Source organism: Podarcis pityusensis (assembly GCF_964106645.2).
Source record: "Podarcis pityusensis genome assembly, chromosome: 17".
Classification (NCBI taxonomy): domain Eukaryota; kingdom Metazoa; phylum Chordata; class Lepidosauria; order Squamata; family Lacertidae; genus Podarcis; species Podarcis pityusensis.
Window position 1 is genome coordinate 40,851,838 of NC_138042.1, and position 23,811 is coordinate 40,875,648.

The 23,811-nt window shown below is 43.8% G+C and overlaps 1 protein-coding gene across 11 annotated transcripts in view; it reads left to right on the forward strand.

The window, feature by feature from the left end:
- Nucleotides 1-23,811, forward strand: part of ADGRL3 (adhesion G protein-coupled receptor L3) — a 534,652-nt gene that overhangs the window by 219,045 nt on the left and 291,796 nt on the right. For all 11 annotated transcript variants that reach the window (XM_080987086.1, XM_080987079.1, XM_080987081.1 and 8 more), the window contains exon 4: nucleotides 4,832-5,045. In XM_080987086.1, the coding sequence (XP_080843212.1) occupies nucleotides 4,832-5,045 (214 nt within the window). The remainder of the gene's footprint in view (nucleotides 1-4,831; nucleotides 5,046-23,811) is intronic.

Below are 23,811 nucleotides of genomic sequence, written 5' to 3' on the forward strand. Positions count from 1 at the left end.
CAACCAATAAGAGTTATCTGGGTGAGTGGACACAGTATTCCATTTGGAAGGGGGATGGAGGTGGTCACCAAAGAGCTCTTTTGCCAATTCAGCTAGGCTATTCATTGCTGCACTAATGTACAATAAGGCGTCCAAGGGTTCTCTAATGCCGCTCCAAAGCTTTATAGTGTGGCTTTAGATGTTGGCGGCTTGTCACAGAACGTGGTAGACTATGCCAACTGGATATAGTTGTGGGACTGAAGCAGAATCAGAATTAATTTCTGTGTGTCACCAGTGATTATGTATTAATTTATTCATTTAGACTCTCTTGACCCTAAATCTCTCAATATTGCCTAGCATTTCTCAGCCTTTCAATTTTAATTTAATCCGGGGAAAGTATCTCGCATGACGCAACCTGGTATTATTATTTATTAATTGTTATAATTTAAACTGCATATAACAATGGCCGTAAAAGAAATCTATACTCACAACCCTTGCAGATGAAACACCTCTTTTAGATTATCATTGGAAAGCATCAGAGAAGGTCATTCTGTTTTCTTATTTGCTGGTTTCAATTAAAAACAACAACAGTTGTTTAGGTCCACACAACTCCCCTCCCCATTTTAACCTGTTATTATTGCCCTTGTAGTCAGATGTGGCAGATCTTTGAAATAAAAGGCAAGGGGATAGGACCAACATGCTTTCATCTTCATAAGTATATACTCAAACACTTTCAGCATGTTTTCATAAGCTTTGCCTCTGTCGTCTCTTACAGTGTAGGCGTCTACAGTGGAATGTGTAAAGAGCATCTAATAATTAATGTAACATGAATGGCTCTGTGAGGTCATGCACACAGGAACACATTAGTCTTTGGTCTAAAGAAAAAGTGTACATTATTCAGCGTGTTAACTACGGTTGGCAACTTTCGATTTTAAAAAAATTGTTGATCCTTTCGCAGAGCCAGAAATAGATCAGGACGTAGCAAGCCACAGACTCCGGTGGGAGCACAGCTAATAGCAAAAGCCTTTTCATTGCTTCTGTGGTGTAATGGTTCTGGGATCCTACTCTCCATCTTCAAGGCACAGGGACTTCCATTTCGACGAAGCATCGGTGTGGCAAAATGCATGCCCCTCAGAGCCAGCCCTGGACATCACCACTGCTCCAGAAGCTCTGGCACAAGCCTTTATTGTCAGCGTCTCTCCAGGCTGATGTTTTATAAAACTGTTGCTGAAGCTTGAGCCTTGGGCCCTATGAGTCTCCATCTTGAACTCCCCACAAAGCCAATCCCTTGGCTCTGAGCCTTCTTCCCTTGGGGGTTCCCCAGCTGGAACCCCCCAACACTCTTCTGCATCTAGCCAGCCTGGGTGTGTGACTTTACTGTGGGAGTCTGCTATAGACTGAAGACTTGGATGGAGCCTTGCCTAGAGCATTTTACCAAACATTCTGAAATGAGATACAGTAGTCATGGGAGATTTCAACTACCCTGACCTGTTGGCACTCAAACTCACCTAGGCGCAAGCCCATTCACAACCAGTTGCCCAGAAGGAGGCAACTCACCCTCATCACACCTTAGGGCTGCCCCAGCAGGGTGGGCCCACTGTTAATGACTGCCTTCAGATAGATAGGTGCCCCCTCCCATGGAAACCAGCTCCAACTGTGACAAAGATCTTCTTCATAGGTGGAGCTAGCTTGCCAAACCAGGCCCTGCCAATAGGCTGCTGTTCTCCAGGCGTATCTCGCGGCCAGCAATAGCCCTGCTACTGCTGCCTGAGCACATAACCAAAACACATGTAGCACATCAGCCCCTGGACTGGGATATTTCCAGCATCTATTTTCATGCAGTCTATATACACCTTATTTAGTATGCATTCTTCTTCTTCTCTTTGGTGATCACTTGTAGCTGAGTAAGATTGTCTTCCATAAACACTGTCTTAACAGTCAGTCCGTAAGTGACTGTGGAGGCCAATTCTGGATCCACACGTCCTTCCACAGTGGGGACATAGGTTTCTGGACAGGAGTTGATCATGGTGAGGGTTTGCCAAACATGCCTTCCTCTTAGTGCATTTCTCCCTTTCATCCTGAGTTTGAGCGTCTTCAAAGTCCATGACACCTTTGGTAAAGGCTGTTCTTCAACTGGAGCAGTCGCAGGCTGGTGTTTCCCAATTGTCGGTGTTTATACTACATTTTTAAAAAGATTTGCCTTGAGAGAGTCTTTCAACCTCTTTTGTTGACCGCCAGCATCACACTTTCCATTTGGAATAGAATAGTTGCTTTGGAAGATGATGAGCAGGCACAACATGACCAGTCCAACAAAGTTGCTGTTGAAGAATCATTGCTTTGACACTGGTGATCTTTGCTTCTTCCAGTACACTGGCATTAGTTTGCCTGTCTTCCCAAGTGATATGTAAAAAAATTTGGAGACACCATTGAGGGAATCTTTTGAGGCGTTGGAGATGGCATTTGCATTGAGTACCATCTGGATTGTAGCTTTCTTTTAAGTTTTGCTGAAAGGATGTTTTAAAGTTTTCCTTGCTCCTGTAGGTCTGGAACTTTTTTCCACTCAACTAAGCCTGCTGGTCCCTTAAGTAATCTGCCAGCTGTGTATCACATTGCCAGCCTGATATTACCCACTTACCCAGGGGGCACCTCCTTCATGTCACCAGTTTTCAGAATGACTGCCCACAAAACACTAGGAAAGTTCAAGTGATTTATATCTTAAACACTTCAGAATGGTCAAGTGTGGAAGATCATCTGTTCCATTTGGCAGGAATCATCCCCTCAAAGAGGTCAACCATGGCTGCAAATTGCATCCAATTCTGGCAGAGAGAAAAAATGGTTATAAGGGTTTTTTTTTCTTTTTCTTTTGAAAAATAAACTCCTCTGCACAAAATGTCTGCGTTATGGCAGGCTTAAGCCACCTTGGAGGAGCCCCTTTGCCTGAGAAGAAAGCACCCGCTTCTGTGAAAATTAAAGTTATAGCCATTTTTAGATTCCCTGTTATAGTCAGTGGGGAGCAAGCAAAACTTAACAGATTCTAACAGATCTGATTCAGCCGCAAATAAAATGTTAAGTTGGAAAGGCTCAAAGTAGATGTAAAACAAGATCAGGTTTCTTCCCAATGCTACACAAAAGGGGTCAATCTGTGGTTGCCCCCACCCCAATAAATAACACGCAGAGGTTTGTATTATGAAGATAATGTGTTCTCCTCTCTACGATATCGGTTGCAAAGTTCTCTTTTCCTCTTGCTCAGCAGTAAGACTACACAAAATTGTTGCTATTGTGGCTAAAATCCAGGATCATTCTGCCACCTGCCACCTCTGTTTGTGAGAGATATTTTTCTCTCTCCATTTGCTTCCTGGTGTTTACCATAGTTTTGCACACCACTGTACACAGTTGCTTAAACAAACCATATTTCTTTTGTAAACTTGACACTGACGTCCTAGTTTGGGGAAGATCTGTAGATCATGGTTGTGAGGCATCCTAATTCTGGGAAGTGAAGAGGGTTAGCAAATCAGTCCAGTGGGAATGGGAGAAACATTAATTCCCAAAGCTCCCAGTTTTCAGTCTACGATTGGCAGGAAATGAACATTACATCTGCACCAGACCCAAATTTCTCTGTGTTGGGAATGGGACAGATAATGCAAAGGCACAAGGGATGCTTGATGTATTTGGACATTTTACTTGTTTCTGGTGTGTTGAAGCAGGAAACTTTGTCCCAATTGTTATTAAGGAACACAAGTGAGTTGAGGTTTATGTTTTGCAAATAGATGCAAATATATCCTTCGGCAGGGTATCAATTTGCTAATGGGGCCCTTTAAAAGTCCAAGCTGGAAATAAAGGTTACTGATTTCAAAATGACTCCACTTTATATAAAAGAAAAATAGATTTCATTTGTGTCACATTTCAAAAACTACAAATGCCATTGCAGGGTATAATTGGACCCCACAATGATAACTTCTTGATTGGGCTATAGGGAAGCCCAGGTGAGCAAACAGAAGAGATCCACAGGTCAAATGCAGGACTTGTAGAAGAATAGAAAATAAACACAAAAAAGGCTGAAGTGAAATACTGGACTCATAGGAAGTAATGGAAGGAGAGTGGTTCAATATACCTCATCCAGAAGAAAATTTCAAATAAGAAAAGGGTGTTGTAAGTTTGCACTACAAAAGTTGTAACTGCTGTTTCAGGCCAAACCAGTTTGGGGCAGCGTTAACTTTCTAGGGACACCTGCAGTCATTTGCAATGTTTTGCTTTGCTTGTTTTTTTGTTTTTTCAGAGGAATGTGACGATTTATTATTACCACTACTGCTGGTACTGCTATAACCAAAAGGGGTATAATCCAGTGCTCTTGGGGTCGCCAGAATGTCAAACGTTTTCCATATCCTGTTTTAAGGACTGACTTGGGATAGAACAGACCCCAGTTATCTTAGGTGTTTGGTAGCTTCACTTACCATTCATTTCAAGAGGGAGAAAACTGGATCCTTAATAACTTAGTAAGTTAAGTGCATTTCATTTTTAAAAATCTGAAAAGGCGGGCATATCAAACCCCACAGGGCAGCTGACCTCACAGTTCTCGTGGCGTTTGAAGTGGGTCTGGTTTGCAAAAAATATATTTAAAAATTTACATCATTTTAAACAGCTTTTGGGTTTCACGTCAACACTATTAGCACGGTGTGTGTTTAAAACCCACTGGGGAGGTGGGGGGGGGAGAGATTTCCAGTTCCGCAAGCAGTTTAGAAAAATGACGCTGCACATTTAAAACTTTCCCCACAAAACTCTAGATATGTCCATGTTATGAAACAAAATCCCTGGCTGTGCATACTAAACCTAGAGGCTTCTCTCCTCACTGCAGCTTTCAGCCGTGCCCCTGTTCCGATGGCAGTGGTCCGAAGGGAACTCTCCTGTGAAAGCTACCCAATTGAACTGCGCTGTCCAGGAACAGATGTTATCATGATTGAAAGTGCCAACTATGGCAGGACGGATGATAAAATCTGCGACTCTGATCCTGCTCAGATGGAGAATATCCGCTGTTATCTGCCAGATGCCTATAAGATTATGACTCAAAGGTAGGTGTTAGACATTCTTGCGCGGTGGATTTTGTTCTAATCTTGCTTGCTATTTATGAACCTCTGTGTTTGTATAAGGCTGTATAGGCTCTTCAAATGTCTGTGTTTGAGAGACTAAAATCACTCCGCGAAATGGCTGCTTCCAGAGGCCAGATATTTGTTGCACAGCAACCCTGCAGCCCAGACCATTACTTAGAATCCCTATTTGATATTAAACCCCTGCCGCCCTGGTTTCTTGAACAGATCAATTTCCCTTACTCTGCTTACCTCCGTGCTTTCCCTCTCCCTCCAGCACACAGTCTTGCCCCTAAACTTTGGCTGAGGCTTTCTGTGACAATAGCCTAATCATGAAATTGTGAATTGTTGTTGTTGTTTAGTCGTTTAGTCGTGTCCGCCTCTTCCTGACCCCATGGACCAGAGCACGCCAGGCACTCCTGTCTTCCACTGCCTCCCGCAGTTTGGTCAAACTCATGCTGGTCACTTCGAGAACACTGTCCCACCATCTCGTCCTCTGTCGTCCCCTTCTCCTTGTGCCCTCCATCTTTCCCAGCATCAGGGTCTTTTCCAGGGAGTCTTCTCTTCTCATGAGGTGGCCAAAGTATTGGAGCCTCAGCTTCACAATCTGTCCTTCCAGTGAGCACTCAGGGCTGATTTCCTTAAGAATGGAGAGGTTTGATCTTCTTGCAGTCCATGGGACTCTCAAGAGTCTCCTCCAGCACCAGAATTCAAAAGCATCCATTCTTGGGCAATCAGCCTTCTTTATGGTCCAGCTCTCACTTCCATACATCTCTACTGGGAAAACCATAGCTTTGACTATACGGACCTTTGTTGGCAAGGTGATGTCTCTGCTTTTTAAGATGCTGTCTAGGTTTGTCATTGCTTTTCTCCCAAGAAGCAGGCGTCTTTTAATTTCGTGGCTGCTGTCACCATCTCCAGTGATCATGGAGCCCAAGAAAGTAAAATCTCTCACTGCCTGCAGTAATTGTGAATTACTGCTCATTAACTTCAGGTGTGTCTTGAATGCATTCATAGACTGACCTCCCACGAGAGGTGGTGGACTCTCCTTCCTTGGAAGTTTTTAAGCAGAGGTTGGGTGGCCATCTGTCATGGATGCCTTAGCTGAGATTCCTGCATTGCAGGGGGTTGGACTAGATGGCCCTTGGGGTCCCTTCCAACACTTAAGATTCTATGATTCTTGACACCTGGTCTACCACACCTGTAGCCTTTCAGTGTTCTCCAAACTGAGACACCCAAATAACCCTTCATATTTCTGCAGCTTTTTTGTGTTCACATTCTTTCAGCAATTGTTACAACAGTCCTCTTAAGATCAGGTGGATTGCTTAGCAGTGGTTCTCAACCTGTGGGTCCCCAGATGTTGTTGGACTACAACTCCCATCTTCCCTGAGCTCTGACCTTGTTGGCTAGGGGTGATGGGAGTTGTAGTTCAACAACATCTGGGGACCCACGGGTTGAGAAAGGCTGGAGCCTTAAGGTCACCAAGTGAGTTCATGCCAGGGTCCAAATTCAAACTAAGAATATCCAGATTCATAACTTAGCTTTAGCACTGTGACAATTTCTCCCCACCAACAGAAGACCTGCTATTTTCAACAACCACATCTGGCTCATCTTCCTCTCTTCCCTTCTCCTTTCCTCTTTTTTTAAAATAATAATTAAAAAACACCAGAACCAAAACCTATACCCATATCATTCTGCTGGTACAACCCATCTTAGATCAGGACGTGAGCCTGATGTGTAGGACACCTCCCACCAGTTGAAGATCAATGCACTTACATCTTACTAAATATTCCTTAGATATGTATCCTCAGTGCTAGAAATCCCTCAGGCACCATGCACATTTTGCAACTGGTGCGGGTCAAACTGCAACCACATGGAGATCTCTGGATGCCAGGTTGACAACTGACATCTCCATCTGGCTGGCCCCTCCAGCTTTCTTCTCAGGTAAGCAGAATATCTTCATTCTCTCTCACCTTTTTCTCCAAGAAGTACATGGCAACCCCGCTTCTTAGTTAATCCCTACAACTGTGAGATGGGGTAAGAGGCTTTAACTGGCCCAAGGTCACCCAGTGAGCTTCATGACTCAGTGGGGATTTAAACCCTCAACTCCCAGGTCCTAGCCTGACACTCTAACCACTAGACCACAGTGGCTTCTTAGAGAACTTCTGCTGTGTGGCAAGTATATAAATTAAGTAGTAAAAAATATGAAGGGTCTGAAACATTTTCCTTGTAACTTGAAATTTGTTTTATTATTGATTGTTTTATTTGATGTTTCAATGTCTTGTAAACTGCTGTGATTTTTTAAGTATTTGTTGTTATTGTTCAGTCGTTTAGTCGTGTCCGACTCTTCGTAACCCCATGGACCAGAGCACGCCAGACACACACACACACACACATATATATATATATATATCAGTATAGAAATGAAATTAATAATAATAATTAATACATTTCATTGGGAAAAATGGTGCCCACATTGTGACAACTGCAACCTAGGTTTAAGGTGCCATTTGGTGATTAGCTTATATATCTGTGTTTCTAACACTGGATATCCTTTATGCAATGCTGAAATACCTAGCTCCTCCCAACTTGAACAAACTTAATTGTATGTAAAATATAAACTCAGCACATACACACACACACAAGCAAACACACACACGGTGCGTGGTAGAATGCAAACATGAAAATGTGATTTTTGAATACAGCTGATTATTCAAAAGTGACATTGATACGATTCATCTGTTAAATGTTTGCTGAATCTTGACTAATTTTTGTTTGCAAAGGAAGTAGAACTTTAAAAGACTGTCATTGTTTTATTTCTAAATTTCTGGTTGTTTACATTTGTGGTAAAAACCAAAACAAGATGCACTTTTCATCGGTTTATTTGTAATCCCCATTAATTTCAGTGGTGGGACCATTTAAATACTAGGCTAACCTTCATCCCAGAATAATCATTTTATAGCTGAGCCTCTGCGAGATTTATTATAATGGGAAATGATGGCATGCTGTAACCAGAGAGTCTTTGGCCTTGTGGTTTACATCTGTAATTTTTGTACTGTATACAAAGTTGCTTTCTGTGGACTTTTCAGCTGTGGGATTATTTCTCTGTCATTTGTTAATCACTTAGCTGGAATGCAGGATTTGTGCATTTCAGGAAAAAAAATGTCTTTGGCTTATCTGGGAACATCAAGTTCTTTGGAAAACAAATGATAATAAAAACAAGCCTGGGTTGAAGGAGGGGATTTTTGCAAGCACATGGACCTGTGCAGCCTCCCACACCTGTGATGTGTTTAGATTTTTCTAATGCCTGATCAGAGCTTCTGTGTGACCATGGTTAAGTCAACAAAGGGTGCTTTGAAAACCCAGTATATCTAGGGAACCATGGACTTTGGGATTGGGTGCCTATAGCGCTGTAGTCTAAACAACTAAGTCTCTTGGGTTTGCCAATCAGAAGGTCGGCGGTTCAAATCCCCGTGATGGGGTGAGCGTTGCTCTGGACAAATGCCGGCAACTCCCAGGCTGCAACTCCCAGCAGCCCTCAGGCACCCATGCTGCTTGGGCGCTGATGTGCGTTGCAGTTCAAAACATCTGGAGGGCCCCAGCTTGGCAAAGGCCGCATTAATTTATACAAATGGTGTCTCCGTGTGACAATTGTCCCAGTATGTTTTCTTGCATGGCGCAAGCATCAATGATAACTGGCCCTGAAATGATATGCATATTTTGTCAATGGGTGCCTGGTTTCTAACAGTGCGTGGGGCATGGAAATCGCCATCTGATTCATCTGCAGGCGCCAATCGATGAGCACATGTGCATGAACAACCTTTGAACGACCATAGTTCTTCCTGGCGTATGCGTGGCTTTGGGTTCAGGCTTTCAGGATTGGGCCTCACTATTGGTTGATGAGAAAATAGAGTGTGTGAAACAATACAGTAATAAGCTTCATTTTATTGTAGTATCATGTGTTAACACCTTGCAAGATGTTACATTTAATGTTGGCATCACTCCAAAGCACTGATTGAGTTTTATCGAGTCTGATTTCTTGGCGTGGAATCAGTGGTGACCAAAGCCATAATAAATTGATATTAGACTGAAAACCAAACCCATGCCTCAATGGAGAAGCCCTTTCACTTGTCCTCACCAATGTCTGCTTAATGGGAAACACAGAAGGGCCTCTGCCCTAGTTGACTCTAGGAGGTGGGCAGAATGGTATAGGGGAAAGCAGCTCTTAAAAGCATTCTAGCCCTGAACTTCTTCGAATGTTTGGAAACAAATCATTGGCCTTGATTTGTGGAGCAGTCACAAGCTCCCTCCAACTTTTGGTGGCAATTTGTACCCACTGAAGTTTCCAGATGCTGTTATTGAGTGGCCTGTCAGGCTTGAGACTGACCTTCATGATAGGATAGATAAAAGGAGGAGATATGATCGCCATCATCCAATATTGAAAGGGCTTTCACATGGAGGACGGAGCAAGCTTGTTTTCTCCTGCTCTGGAAGGTACCAATGGGTTCAAGTTACAAGAAAGGAGATTCTGACTAAACATCAAGAAGACCTTTCTGACGGTAACAGCTATTGGACAGTGGAACAGACTCCCTCAGGAGATGGTGGGCTCTCCTTCCTAGGAGATTTTAAAGCAGAGGTTGGATGGCCATCTGTCATGGGTGCTTTAGTTGAGAGACCTGAAGGAGCGTCTCCACCCCCATCGTTCAGTCTTTTTCAGTTATACAAATAACATAATTAAAAACACCCTATTATGCCTAGGTTCTGTTGTCTTAAGTCCCTTGTTCAAGTCTCCTGGTGCCTTTCACAATCTCGCTTTATACTACCACACATTTGAAGGACCCAAATCACGTGCAGCCCTGGCCAGATCTTCCCTTTTCAGGGATGAATGCATCCAAAGTTATCCAACAGATCTTACCAAGTTTCTCCTTAGTTATGACCCACTTATAGTTTCACTAAACGCCTTTGGCGGTGTTGGACAGTTTTACAAATATTCCTTATAATCCGTTAGTGGGGAGTGCATAGTTGAAGATGTTTATCATTATTTTCTTCTCTGTTTACAAGGAGGTCAGATGGAAATATTTGGAGCAACTCCCCAGGCATCTGTTAATGGCCAAATTGGCAAAAATTGAATTCTTGTTAGCTAATACTGAAAGTAACCTTGCTTTTTCAGTGGTATTTGTATGATGAAATTTCAAATCAGTAATTATGTTGGATTGTTTTAGTGATTATTTTAAAAAATGTGTGTGTGTTGTGCACGTGCACATACGTGTGTGTGTGTGTGTGTGTGTATTGCCACCATTTTTTTGTAATGTGGTTTAAGGGAATCAAAGGACTGAATGATTGTCCCAGTTTGATTACACATAAACTTGATTGCACTTACGTTTATTAAAATATTTCTAGCACATATTTTGGGATAGTGCCCATCCAAGGTGGCTTCCAGAAATGAAAATTACAAAAATGGGATATAAAATAATATATAATATAAAATATAAAACCGTCGGATTCACAAAAACATACACAAACACAAGTAAAAACCAATAAGACATAGACAGCAGTAACTACAGTGGTACCTTGGGTTACAGATGCTTCAGGTTACAGACACTTCAGGTTACAGACTCTGCTAACCCAGAAATAGCACCTCGGGTTAAGAACTTTCCTTCAGGATGAGAACAGAAATCGTGCTCCGGCGGCACAGTGGCAGCAGGAGGCCCCATTAGCCCAAAGTGGTGCTTCAGGTTAAGAACAGTTTCAGGTTAAGAACGGACCTCCAGAATGAATTAAGTACGTAACCAGAGGTACCACTGTACTGTCCAGCTAATAAAAATATCAATCAAAAAAGTCCCCAAATGCCAGCTGGAAGAGGAGTGTCTTAAAGGCCCCCCAGAATCCCTGAAGTGTGGGAGCCTGCCACAAATTCACTGGCACAGAGTTTGAGAGCCATGGGGTCACTATAAGGAAAGCTTTCTCCTCATAGTTGGAGACTCTGAACTGTCTTTAAAAGCAACCCCCATGCAGCGTGCAATGCAGTAGTCACTGGATGTGGCCAGGATATAGGCTATATGTATACGTTAGACCTCTCCAGGTAGGGAGGCACACCATCCAACGGGGCTGTCCTGAGATGTTTTTCCACTTCAGGCAAAACTGAAAATACCACCAGCTTTGCCGCAACGGCTGCTTCCTCCATTGCCTGTTCTCCCTGTGCCGCCACCACTGCCACCGCCTCTTCTGTGTCAGGCAACCTCCTTGGTATGTGGATCCAGAGGCAGTGTGATGGCCTGGGATTCGGACTCAGAGGCTGAACCTGAGGAATCCCAGCCTGCACAGGAGTCCCCGCCTCCAGAACCAGCTGAGCCGGGCTGGGGCCTGAGCCTGAAGGGTCCTCACCTGTGCTGGATCCTCAGGTGCAGGCATCAGCTGAGTCTGCTCTGGCTCCTGAGGTGATGGAGGACCCATTGCCTGCAGGTGCTCCACTCTCAGCCCCATCAGGGGAAGAGGAGGTTGCCTCTAGGTCTGGTAACCCTCCAGCCTCTCCTGAGCTGCAGAGGCTCAGGGCAGAGAGGCGGAGGGAACTAAGTTCCCGCAGGAGAAGAGCTCGCCTCCAGGCCAGGAGAGGCGAGTCACCTGTGGACTGCCTCAGGGCAGATAAAAGCCGGCCAGCCCCAGTCCCAAGTTGCGGGAGCAACGTTGTTGGTAGCCTGTTCCTGCCAGCACGCTGTCCTGCTCTTCTGCCAGAGTTCCTGACCCCACCCGACTCCCTGCCTTGGACCCAGCTACAGCTTTGACGGACAGCCTCTATACCGCACCCTCAACCTCGGACTGGACTTGGATCTTGCCTCTTGGTTAGCCCCCAGGACCAGCACAGGCAGGCAAGCAGCTGGGCATGCACGGGGGGGGGGGGCGGGGAGGAGGCAGGCAGCAGCAAAGGGAGGGGGCGGCTGGGCATGGAGGAGGTGGCTGTGGCAGTGTGTGCCCAAAGGAAGCCTTCCGCCTGAGGCAACTGTTTCACATCACTTCATAGGTAGGCCGGCCCTGCCATCCCAAGCTGATCAAGTGTACTCCTGACTACCAATGCCACGAGGGCTTCCCTAGTGCTGAGCCCAGGAGAATTCTGAAACTGAATATTTGGTCTTTCAACGGGGGGGGGGGGCACCCCATATTGACCCACTGGTAAATCTCCTTCCAGAGCCAAGAATTTGGCACCTTGCAGCACCTCTACCTTGATTTAAGCTCTGTTTATTTGCCCACATCTATTCCAGAACTTAGGGGCGCAGGTGGCACTGTGGGTTAAACCACAGAGCCTAGGACTTGCTGATCAGAAGGCCGGCGTTTTGAATCCCTGTGACGGGGTGAGCTCCTGTTGCTCGGTCCCTGCTCCTGCCAACCTAGCAGTTCGAAAGCATGTCAAAGTGCAAGTAGATAAATAGGTACCGCTCCGGTGGGAAGATAAACGGCGTTTCCGTGCGCTGCTCTGGTTCGTCAGAAGCAGCTTAGTCATACTGGCCACGTGACACGGAAGCTGCACGCCGGCTCCCTTGGACAATAAAGCGACATGAGCGCCGCAACCCCAGAGTCGGCCACGACCGGACCTAACGGTCAGGGGTCCCTTTACCTTTACCTTTTATTCCAGAAATTACTCCAGGTATTGTCTTAGGATTTCAGCTGCCTCCCTGAGACCAGAGGAGAGAAAGAGAGGTAGAATTGTGATGACGGTGCAACTCAGAACTTGGGGTACCGTTCCCCCCCCCAGCAGTTTCACGCAGAACGATGTTGAAACGCCTTGTTTGCAAGAAAGGCCCCACCACTAATCTGGAGCTTTTCTGAAGACTTTTCCCCCTCCCTCTTCATTACTCAGAGGTGATTCTGCGAACCCCACACATCCCCCCTGCAGCTGGCTTCTGTTTTGCAGTATCTGATTAAGCATTTTCTCAGATTAAGGAACAAAATCCCAAACCCCTGACCCCCATCATTGTGTGAGCTCACGACACCTTCCCTCTGCGCGGGAGAAGCGCCAAAGCTGCTCCTGTCATTGTTTCTGCGGAGCATCTGAGGCTTGTTGAACACAGTGACGGTTAATTAATACCTGTGGAGGAACACTTCAGATGAGAAAGAGTTGTCACTGACACTTTGTTCTGCCGCCTGAGAGAGGTGTGTTGCATTTCTTTAATCAGCCTGCCATGGGTGGGTGCAAGAGCCCAGAGCAAGGGTTTCTTTTGAGTGCCAGGTAAAGGCCAAAATGTGCCGAAAACCAGAGCAGGGGACTCTTCAGAAAAGTAGCCTGGCAAAGGTGGGGGTGAGGGGTGGAATACTTTCTTGGCTCTAACCGAGAGTAGTTAAGTGAGAGCCATTTACTGTCCATGTCAGCATTGCAATTAGCCCCTTTGTTCGGACAGAATAATAATTTCTTAGAGGTGTATAACTGGCCAAACCAGCAGCGCCGTGATTCTGCAAACGAGTATGTCACGGGATGTGTTGGTAAATGGCTTCCTGCTGGTGAACATTTTTATCTTACCTGGGAATGTGCCTACAATTTTAAGTCTTCTTTGCGCGGATAATTGGGATGTATTAATTTAATACTTTTTAACCTCACACTGCCTCTAAATTGTTCACGGCACCATGCAGCAACCGTATCCCAGTCTTTCCCTCCCTGATTCACACAAGCTCTGTGGGAGAGTGCCAAGAGATAATCCCGTAGCAATAGTTGGGCAATACTTTTATTAGGGCCAACTAGAAGTAAGCTTTCAGGTTCATCAAGCTGGATGTTCTGCAAATAAAATAAAATAAAATTTGGCGGTGAGGGGATTCTAAAGATGGAAAAGCCAAAACCTGCAAATTATCTTAAAATGGATCGGGAGACTTAATAGTTTAGGCTGAGCTTGGTGCAAATAAATCTTGGGTGGTCTGTTTTGGAAAGCACCGAATGTAGCCGTGCAAGAAAGTGATCATAGAACTGTAGGAATATTACAGTCTACCACCTAATTATGGGACTTTGCCTATAGGGGAATGAACATGCATTCCAACCACTGGATTAAGCTACCTAATTTGCCTTCAATTGACTTTTGCACCACCTGAAATTAATCTGTAGCATTAACAGAAAAAAGACCGTGCTTTTCTTTATTTCTTTATTTCTGGTCACAGGGGAACCCAGTGTTCATTTAATGCTAGAGGCAGAGCCAAATAGCTGCTCATGTTTATATTTTCAAAGGAAGACTAACCACCTTTCTTGCAGCAAGCAAACTCGAATCTAAGTAAACTGCACAATACATTCTACAGTGGTATCTTGGGTTACATACGCTTCAGGTTACATACGCTTCAGGTTACACACTCTGCTAACCCAGAAATAGTGCTTCAGGTTAAGAACTTTGCTTCAGAATAAGAACAGAAATCGTGCTCCAGCGGCACGGCGGCACCAGGAGGCCCCATTAGCTAAAGTGGTGCTTCAGGTTAAGAACAGTTTCAGGTTAAGTACGGACCTCCGGAACTGTTGTTTTAATTTTGGTTATATATTTTGTGGTTTTATAATTTGATTTTGTTCTGTGAACCGCCCTGAGGCCTCTGGGTGTAGGGCGGAATAATAATAATAATAATAATAATAATAATAATAATTAATAATAATAATAAATCAATAATTAGGTCCATACACATTCTTTCAAATGTATGAAGAGGGATAAAGTAACAAGCTGTTTGTGTCATGAATGCCCCACTTTATCTCAGTGATTCTCACTGTACGGCTGTCATTCCTCACCCCCCACTTCCACCCCACACAGTTTCTGCTGGTATGATGAAAAACCCCAGTCCCCCGTGGTGGGAGGCCTCGTGCAAATTGCTTGCTGCATGCAGCTGCCTCCGCATTCTTGTATTCCACGCTCGGATTTAAGAGCAATATCTCGTGAGCGTTTTGTAATCATCCTGCTTTCAGCTGCGGCGCAGTGTGATGATCAAGAGAGCAGCAGATGGTTTTAGAATTGTAAATCCATTCTCCTGGCAAATTGGAAAGGACGCACAAGAGCTAGGTGTGCCTTGCCAGTAATATTGTATATTTCTTGGGGCTGAGCCAAAATATGCAGGATGCAAAGAGAGCCCTCTTTTGCCGTTTCTATTTTTTTTGGGGGGGGGAGAGAACGCTGTGAAAAGTGCTCATTCCGTGATCCCTCAGTGCCCACATGTAACCAGTACATTAAGCTTCACCTTCACTCTAAGGGGACTTAGTTTTCTTTGCATGACATCAGCAATTAGACAGGTCAGTTTGGCTGCCCGGTGTCATTGTACCATAATGTCCAGTATCTGCTCCCTGATTTAATGGGATCTGTTGAAGAGGAACGGAATAGGGAGAAAACCTGAGGCGGAAGCAAAGTGGGCATCAGTGGGGATGATAGGGGCTTAGATCAGGGGACTACGACATGAAAATAGAACCAAATGAATATGCAGTTTAGCTCTCATATTACCATATTTGTGAGAAATGGATATAGATGAAGTTTCGCCTTAGTCAAGCTTGTCTGCAATGGACTTAACATTATTTTAGTCTGAATTTTCGGTTTTACTGAATTTTGCCCAAGACTTCCATCAGACTACAGTTTAGCATATAGCTGGAAATCTTTAAAAAGTGGGTTGAGTGATGTTGTGCCTAACAGCAGTGGGCAATGCATTTGACCCTTTCATTCTGGACAAAAGGTAAGAAGGCTGAGGCTCAGAAAAGGGAGACCATCACAGGTGAGATGCTGTAAGTGGCCTTCAAGACTCAGAATAGGTGGGAATCCAGTTGAGGTTTTAGGAGGAGGATTTTGTATTCAGTGATTTAGTGGTGGCACCATGTATGGAAGAAATGTGTCCAGATCGATGAAGCTGGGAGATGAAATTTTAATGGAACTACTTCTCCGTTATATTCAGGATAGTATGTGCAAGTGTCGGTGTCATTTTGTAGACAACTAGGTGTCGGTGGTTCGAATCCCCGCAACGGGGTGATCTCCCGGTGCTCGGTCTCTGCTCCTGCCAACCTAGCAGTTCGAAAGCACGTCAAAGTGCAAGTAGATAAATAGGCATCGCTCCAGCGGGAAAGTAAACAGTGCTTCTGTGCGCTGCTCTGGTTCGCCAGAAGCGGCTTAGTCATGCTGGCCACATGACACGGAAGCTGTACGCCGACTCCCTCGGCCAATAAAGCGAGATAAGCGCCGCAACCCAAGAGTCGTCCACAACTGGACCTAACGGTCAGGGGTCCCTTTACCTTTATGCAGCTTCTTAGTAGCTTTCAATACTATTAACCATGGTAACGTTCAGGGTGAGACATGGGTGGAACTGTGGTCTAAACCACCGAGCCTAGGGCTTGCCGATCAGATGGTCGGTGGTTTGAATCCTCATGACGGGGTAAGCTCCTGTTGCTCGGTCCCTGTTCCTGCCAACCTAGCAGTTCAAAAGCATGTCAAAGTGTAAGTAGATAAATAGGTACCGCTCCGGTGGGAAGGTAAACGGCGTTTCCGTGCGCTGCTCTGGTTCGCCAGAAGCGGCTTAGTCATGCTGGCCACATGACCCGGAAGCTGTACACCGGCTCCCTCGGCCAATAAAGCGAGATGAGCGCAACCCAAGAGTCGGCCACAACTGGACCTAATGGTGAGGGATGCCTTTACCTTTACCTAGATGAACGGGGTAGCTGCCTACAGGGGCAAAATTAAAAGACTCCAGCTCCTCTCCATTTGCTTTATTATGCTTGGGTGAGAGAGTTGCATATTGCCCACCCTGAGCTGCTTCCTGTCTGCCTCTGTTAGGGTTTTTGGGAGGCAGACTCACTTCGTCTTTCTCAGTACCCTGTACAAAGAGTGGACCAAGAACAGGCAGTTTGCACTGACCTTTACCCATATTCTAAGAGCGGAGAGATGGGACAGGGCCTGAGATGGAAGCTTGTAGGGGAGTTTCCTCTTCTTCTCCTCACTTTACCCCTTCCCATCGTCCAACCATTCCCATGTTCTAGGGGGCAGCCTCAGGTGGCGAAACAGGCGGGTGTTGCCTCACTTACCAGTGTTGCACAATGGCAGGATTCTGGCGAGATCTTGTGAGAGTTCCATGAGATCTCACCAAAAGCTGCCACCGCACCCTCCCGCCATGTTGGTTGGAGTGCCTGAACTGGCACTCCTCCATGGGATTCCACTAGAGTGGCAGGCAGGATGCTTGACTGCGGCCCGCTGATTTACAAAAGCACCCCTAAACATATCTATAGATTTATTTATCATATAGATTTCACACAGTTCCTTCTTATTTTTTATCAGCACTGATTAATTTTTAAGGTTTTAATTTATTTCTCATTTTTAAAAGTTCACTAAAAATAATTGATTGGTTCCCGCCCCCCCCCAAAAAAAACAAGGAGCAATTAACTAAAAACCAGCTCGTGAAGCCGAGCGCAGCTGCCAAACGTGAATGAATACATAATCTTACACAAAATGTCTGCCGATCCAAACTGTTTTTCGCGAAGGCAAGAACTCTCATGCTTGCACAAATTAATTCAAGTTTTAATCATATTAAGTTATTTCAGTTCCACTTTTCCATGTGTGTGTTTGAATAGCATCTCCATTAATTTAATTTCCTTCGTGTCAGCACGGGGACTCCTGATTATATAAGCTGTTTGGCCCACAGTTAACTCTTAATCCGGTCCTGAGGGGCTTCCTCAGGTTGGGCAAGTACTGTGAGATTCTCAAATGTGTGGCATGTTGATAACATGCAGTGAGGAAATGGACCTTTTCAGGATCTCATTTGAATTCTGAGCATGCGGGAACTATTTGCTGTTTCCCAAAGGAAGACGCTGCTCAATTCAGTTTCAAGAAAATATATTCCCACCCCCCCCCTGTATATAATTTTCTTCACTCAGCAAAAGGCAGATGGGAGGGGGAAACTTTGTACTCACCTCTTAATTTTTGTAGTCACCGGCTTCATGACAGGTAGAAAGAGAGAGAGAAACTATTCAAAGCACAACTGAAATTTATGTAACAGCTTTATTACAATAAATAATTAGAAGTCAAATTAAATTCTTGCACTTATATGGGGAACATTTTCAAAGACCATTACAGATTACAGAGTTTCTGGACATGAAAGCTTATTTGAAAGAATACAGGGATATTGTCGTCAGCAACACGACATTCATCTTCAGTTGTAATTGTTAGCAAGAAGACAGATTAGAATTGAATTAAAATCAATTAATTTTTTTTTATATTGCAATGGTGTCACTGCTGCCAGCAGTAACCAGAAGTCTTTACATCAACCACACTCACCAGTGAATTGCTGGAGGGGAAAGAGCGGGAAGAGATGGGTGGAAATCCCTTCTAGGCAATGAAATGTTTTAGGTGGTCTTGGGCAAGTTAACATTGCTCAGCCTAACTGATATCAGAGGCAGGTGAGCCAACAGGATTTTCTGGGCCCAGTGCACTGTGTGTGGATTGGGTCCCCTGCTGCGCTTGTAAAAGGGCCTCAGATAATTATTGCAGGGTCCGGGTCGGTTCATATGAGGAGAGGCGGTCTCTGGGGTCCTGGGCCGTTTAAGGTTTTATTTTTTATTTTTTTCCAAATAATTTTTTATTGATTTTCCAGAATTTATAAACAAACAAACATCAATCCCAACTGTAATTATTCCACTCTTAATAACATTGTTAAGTGACTTCCTCCAATCCCCCTGGCTGAGTTTCAATGTATATCATTGTAACAGTTTTGCAAAACAAATTTCTCATAAAATTTACTTAATCAATTAACATCTTTCTTTCTTTTCGTTTTCGTTTACGGTTTTACAGGTCAAAACCAGCTCTTTGAATAGGGCCTGGAAACGAATTGGCAGCCAATGCAGTCAGGCCAGGGTTGCTGTATATACTCAAACCGTCTTGCCTTGGTTTGTTGATTACATTGTTCAGAATGTCACATTTTTCTACAGATAAACCTAATCTGTCTCTTAGCAGACGATCAGATTCAATTTCCTACTCAAGTGCAGTTTATTAGGTACACTGAAGACTTTCTGGTTGGACTGTCTTTTGTTTGAACCCTGTGCCCTTTTATAGAATCTTGTAAGATCTTGTAATAATGCTGTCATTAGGTTTCCTCGCATAAAAGGACCGAAGGACACCAATTACATCAGCTTACAGCAAATTGCTGGACACTTCTTTCTAGGATCAAGTGGGATTAGGTTATTACGTCAATGACTTTGATTAATCACTTTTTTGTGAGGAGACTTTGATGTTCCTTTGTAGTAAAATTGTTCCCTTGCCGCTGGGAAACAAAGCAATGAGACTGATTCTTAATGCTTTGAAAGAAACAGAGTTTATTCACATTTAATAATACTGAAACATCAAAAAATATGAAAGTGCAGGTTATTAATTGACTTTTTAATATTTGCAGTTCTAGAAAAGCAACCAGTAGCGTTAGTCCTCTACAGATTGCAAGGTGGTATAAAATGCACCATGAATTTCTGTTTGTGCCTGGTGGGTCGCTGAAGCAATTACTGACCCTATCCACACCTTAAATGGAGCTCTGTTTCATAACCAGAGCTAAATAATAATAATAATAATAATAATAATAATAATAATAATATAGAAAGCATGTGTGGCAAAGTTAGAAAACACCACAGTATTATTTCTCATTGTCCTATTTCTATATGTTTGTTCTTGGAAGTACATTGCAAGTATATTTACAGTTTTGTGGATCTTATTTCCGATTGCATTTGGTACATAAGGGCCCTTATGGCATAATCCATTCCACACCACCCTCTTTGCCATTTGACAATGATAACTCCAGTCTGGTTCTGTGTTCTTACAAGGCGTTTTGTAGTTTTTGCAGAGTCCTATGAGTCTGCTGTCTTAACAACCTTGTCAGCAGCCTCCGTGTCTCCTAAAACAGGTGGGTAAGAATCAAGTTAGTAGTAAAGAGGGGGCTTTGCCCTGCCAGACTTAAAGTTGTATTATGAAGCCGCAGCGTTCTGCTGGCTAAAAGACTGGCTACTTCTTGAGGACACTGATGTGCTGGATCTGGAAGGGTTTAACAATGCTTTTGGATGGCATGCATATTTATGGTATGACAAGGTTAAAGCAAATAAGGCCTTTAAGAACCATATTGTCAGAAAATCATTGTTTAATGTCTGGATAAAATATAAAGACTTGCTGGAAAATAAGACACCAAGGTGGCTTTCACCTTTGGAAGCCAAGGCCCGAAAAAGACCCAATATGGAGGCTAAATGGCCAAAATATTGGGAAATACTAGAAAAGGATGGAGACAATTGGAAATTGCAGGGTTTGGAGAAAATGAAAGACAAAGTGCGAGATTGGTTACATTACGCTCAGATTAAAGAAGTTTTTAAAAATGATAAAAAACTAGGGTTCCAGGTGGAGAAATCGAAATTAGAAACAGAATTGTTAGAACCAAAGATTAAGGTACTTTCAAGGATGTATAACTTGCTGTTGAAATGGAATACACAAGATGAAACGGTTAAATCGGCTATGATAAGGTGGGCACAGGACATTGGGCATAATATCATGTTTGAGGACTGGGAGAGGTTGTGGAACAATGGATTGAAATTTACTGCATGTAACGCTTTGAAAGAAAATGTAATGAAAATGATTTATAGATGGTATATGACCCCAGTCAAACTTGCCAAAATTTACCACCTGTCTGATAATAAGTGTTGGAAATGCAAAGAGTGTGAGGGAACGTTCTTCCACCTCTGGTGGACTTGCCCTAAAGTGAAGGCGTTCTGGGAAATGATTTATAATGAACTGAAAAAGGTATTCAAATATACCTTCACTAAGAAACCAGAGGCCTTCCTTTTGGGTATTGTCGGCCAAGGGGTGGCAAAGAAGGACCAGACATTTTTTATGTATGCAACAACAGCAGCAAGGATACTTCTTGCAAAACATTGGAAAATTCAAGATCTACCCACACTGGAAGAATGGCAGATACAACTGATAGACTATATGGAACTGGCTGAAATGACCGGCAGAATCCGTGACCTGGGAGAAGAGAAGATTGAGGAGGACTGGAAGAAATTTAAGAACTATTTACAAAAGTATTGTAATTTGTGTGAATGCTAAACAAGACGCTAGATCAAAATAACTGAGCACCACTAAATTTAGAAGTTTTTAAGAAAATAAGTAAGATTGTGAAACTTAGCTCCTTTTGAGAACTATAAGATTATGAAATATAAGGGATATAAGAATTTTAAATAAGATGATAAATTGCTGACAAAACGTTATAACGATGAAAATGGGAGCGGGAGATGTGAGGAAGTCTAAAGAAAATGTGAAAATATGTCAAGATCAATGTTACATTGCTTATTATGTTTATTTTTATTGTAAAACTTAATAAATTGCTTTAAAAAAAAAAAACAAGGGGGCGGCGGCGGGAGATTAAATTAAAGAAAGGCCCTATAACTGTCTGCTGACAGGAAAAAAAAAAAAAAAGAATCAAGTTAGTAGTATAGCATCTCCTTCGGGAAAAGGCTTGACAATCTAGGCAGTGGTAGTGCTGGGCTTAGAAATTCAAGATGGTTAGGAGCTGGGTGATGTTTGATGGTATAACTCAGCCTTAGAACCTGTGAAGTAACAGAATTGCGTCCCTCACCGGGGGAAGCTTGCCGCTGTTAGAGCTACAACAATGGTCTAACTGGGTCACTTCATTCTAGAAGTTCAACACTTTCCACCTACTTCGTGGTGCAATGAGTCAGTGTTTTCGTTAACCAGAAGGTTGGTGGTTTGAACCCACCCAGGGATGGTTGTGGGCAGGGCTGGATTTAGGTTTGATGAGGCCCTAAGCTACTGAAGGTAATGGGGCCCTTTATATGCCCACCTATCCTTTGTCAACAACAAATTGTTGCTGTTTTTTGTGTTGAATATATGCTATATGGTAATTTATGGACCTAATAGGCATCTAAAGCCGTTTGCCACTTTTGCTGTATGTAGGTTTTATTTTATTTGTTTTTTATCTTATATTTTGGAAATGTACATCCAGTTTTTTCCCCTTTAATTTTTTGGGGCCCCCAAGAGAGTGGGGCCTGAAGCTATAGCTTGTTTAGCTTATACGTAAATCCGGCACTGGTTGTGGCCAGGATTCTTGCATTGCAGCGGATTGGACTAGATGATCCTTGCATCCCCTTCCAACTCTACAGTTCTATGATTCCAGGTTGGCTCCACACTGTATAGAAACCAAACATTAGGTGGGCTTGGGTCTCCCAATAGTCAGAAAGAGATGGTGCTGATTTCATTTGTGGAAGAGACTTAAAGTGAGAATAGTGGCAGCTCAGCTACAGGCTATCTTATTTATTTATTTTTCCATGTATAGCTCACTTGTCCACTAAAGTACTCAAGTTCACATCAATGGTTTCTCATTCCTTCCGCTGTTTTATCCAAAAAACACCACCCAGGTTAGGCTGCGCAACTCCATGTCAGACATCCATTGGCCTCAGGAATCCATACTTTGCTCTAGACCCGTGGTTCCCAACGTGGGGCACACGCCGCAGTTTGATTTTTAAGGGGGGCAATTTGAGAATGAGTTATTAACAGTGAATGGCCTTTTAGGCTTCCTCCATGTGAATAGGAGTTCACTTTTTGAATAATAAGAATTATATGTCACTGGGGGCGGGGGGGGGACACCAGGATTTTAGAGATGGTTAGGTGGGGCATAGGGACACGGGTGGCGCTGTGGGTTAAACCACAGAGCCTAGGGCTTGTCGATCAGAAGGTCGGCAGTTCAAATCCGCACGACAGGGTGAGCTCCCATTACTCGGTCCCAGCTATTGCCAACCTAGCAGTTCGAAAGCACACCAGTGCAAGTAGATAAATAGGTACCGCTCTGGCGGGAAGGTCAACGACATTTCTGTGTGCTGCTCTGGTTCGCCAGAAGTGGCTTACTCATGCTGGCCACATGACCCGGAAGCTGTACGCCGGCTCCCTCGGCCAGTAAAGTGAGATGAGCGCCGCAACCCCAGAGTCGGCCACGACTGGACCTAATGGTCAGGGGTCCCTTTACCTTTTCTTAGGAGGGGCATGGCTCTAGACTAACCTGGAGGAATTGCCACTCTTTCAGTCTGTTCTTACATTATATCACTGTTTAAAACAACCCACCACTCATCATTATGTACTCAGATAGTTGAACACTTTAACCAGTTGTCAACAAGTCTCCATCTGACCCCTCTATCCCTTTCTCTTATAAATTGCCTTTTGAGTTGTTTTACAATCCCCCTAATTTTCCACTTCCCACAACCTGTTTTCAGTTGAACCACCCAAAAGCCAGCGTAGTTTTAAAAATTAGGTTTTCTGTTTATATAAATACTTTTGCTGACCGTTTCTGGAAGAATGGGTGCCAGATCTGTGGGTATACCTCATTGTAAGGCCCCTTGTAAACAAAGTAGGTAGGCAAACAGATAGGTACATCCCAGGAAGGAAGGGATAAAAGTGTGTGTTTTTGGATGACGTAGATAAGATTGAAGCAGGTATTTTCTCCTCTAATTAGGATGCAGCAGCAGTCTCCACAGCAACTGGTCTGAAACTGCAAGAGCACAGCTGGTGCCTCGGTGAGATTTCCATTCTGAAGGATTTTGTGGCTCTGTATTCAGGGAGCGAGGGGGAGGAGAACTCCCTTATCTAGACAGAAAACTCATCTTCTGCTTGAGAACAAACAGCAGACAGGCTTGGCTCTCTGGTCAACCAGCAAAAGCAGTATTCAAGCCAGATTAGGCCTGGGAGTTTGTCATGAAAGGAATCAGCTGAAAACACAAGTGCCTGGCTGACAGATATCCATG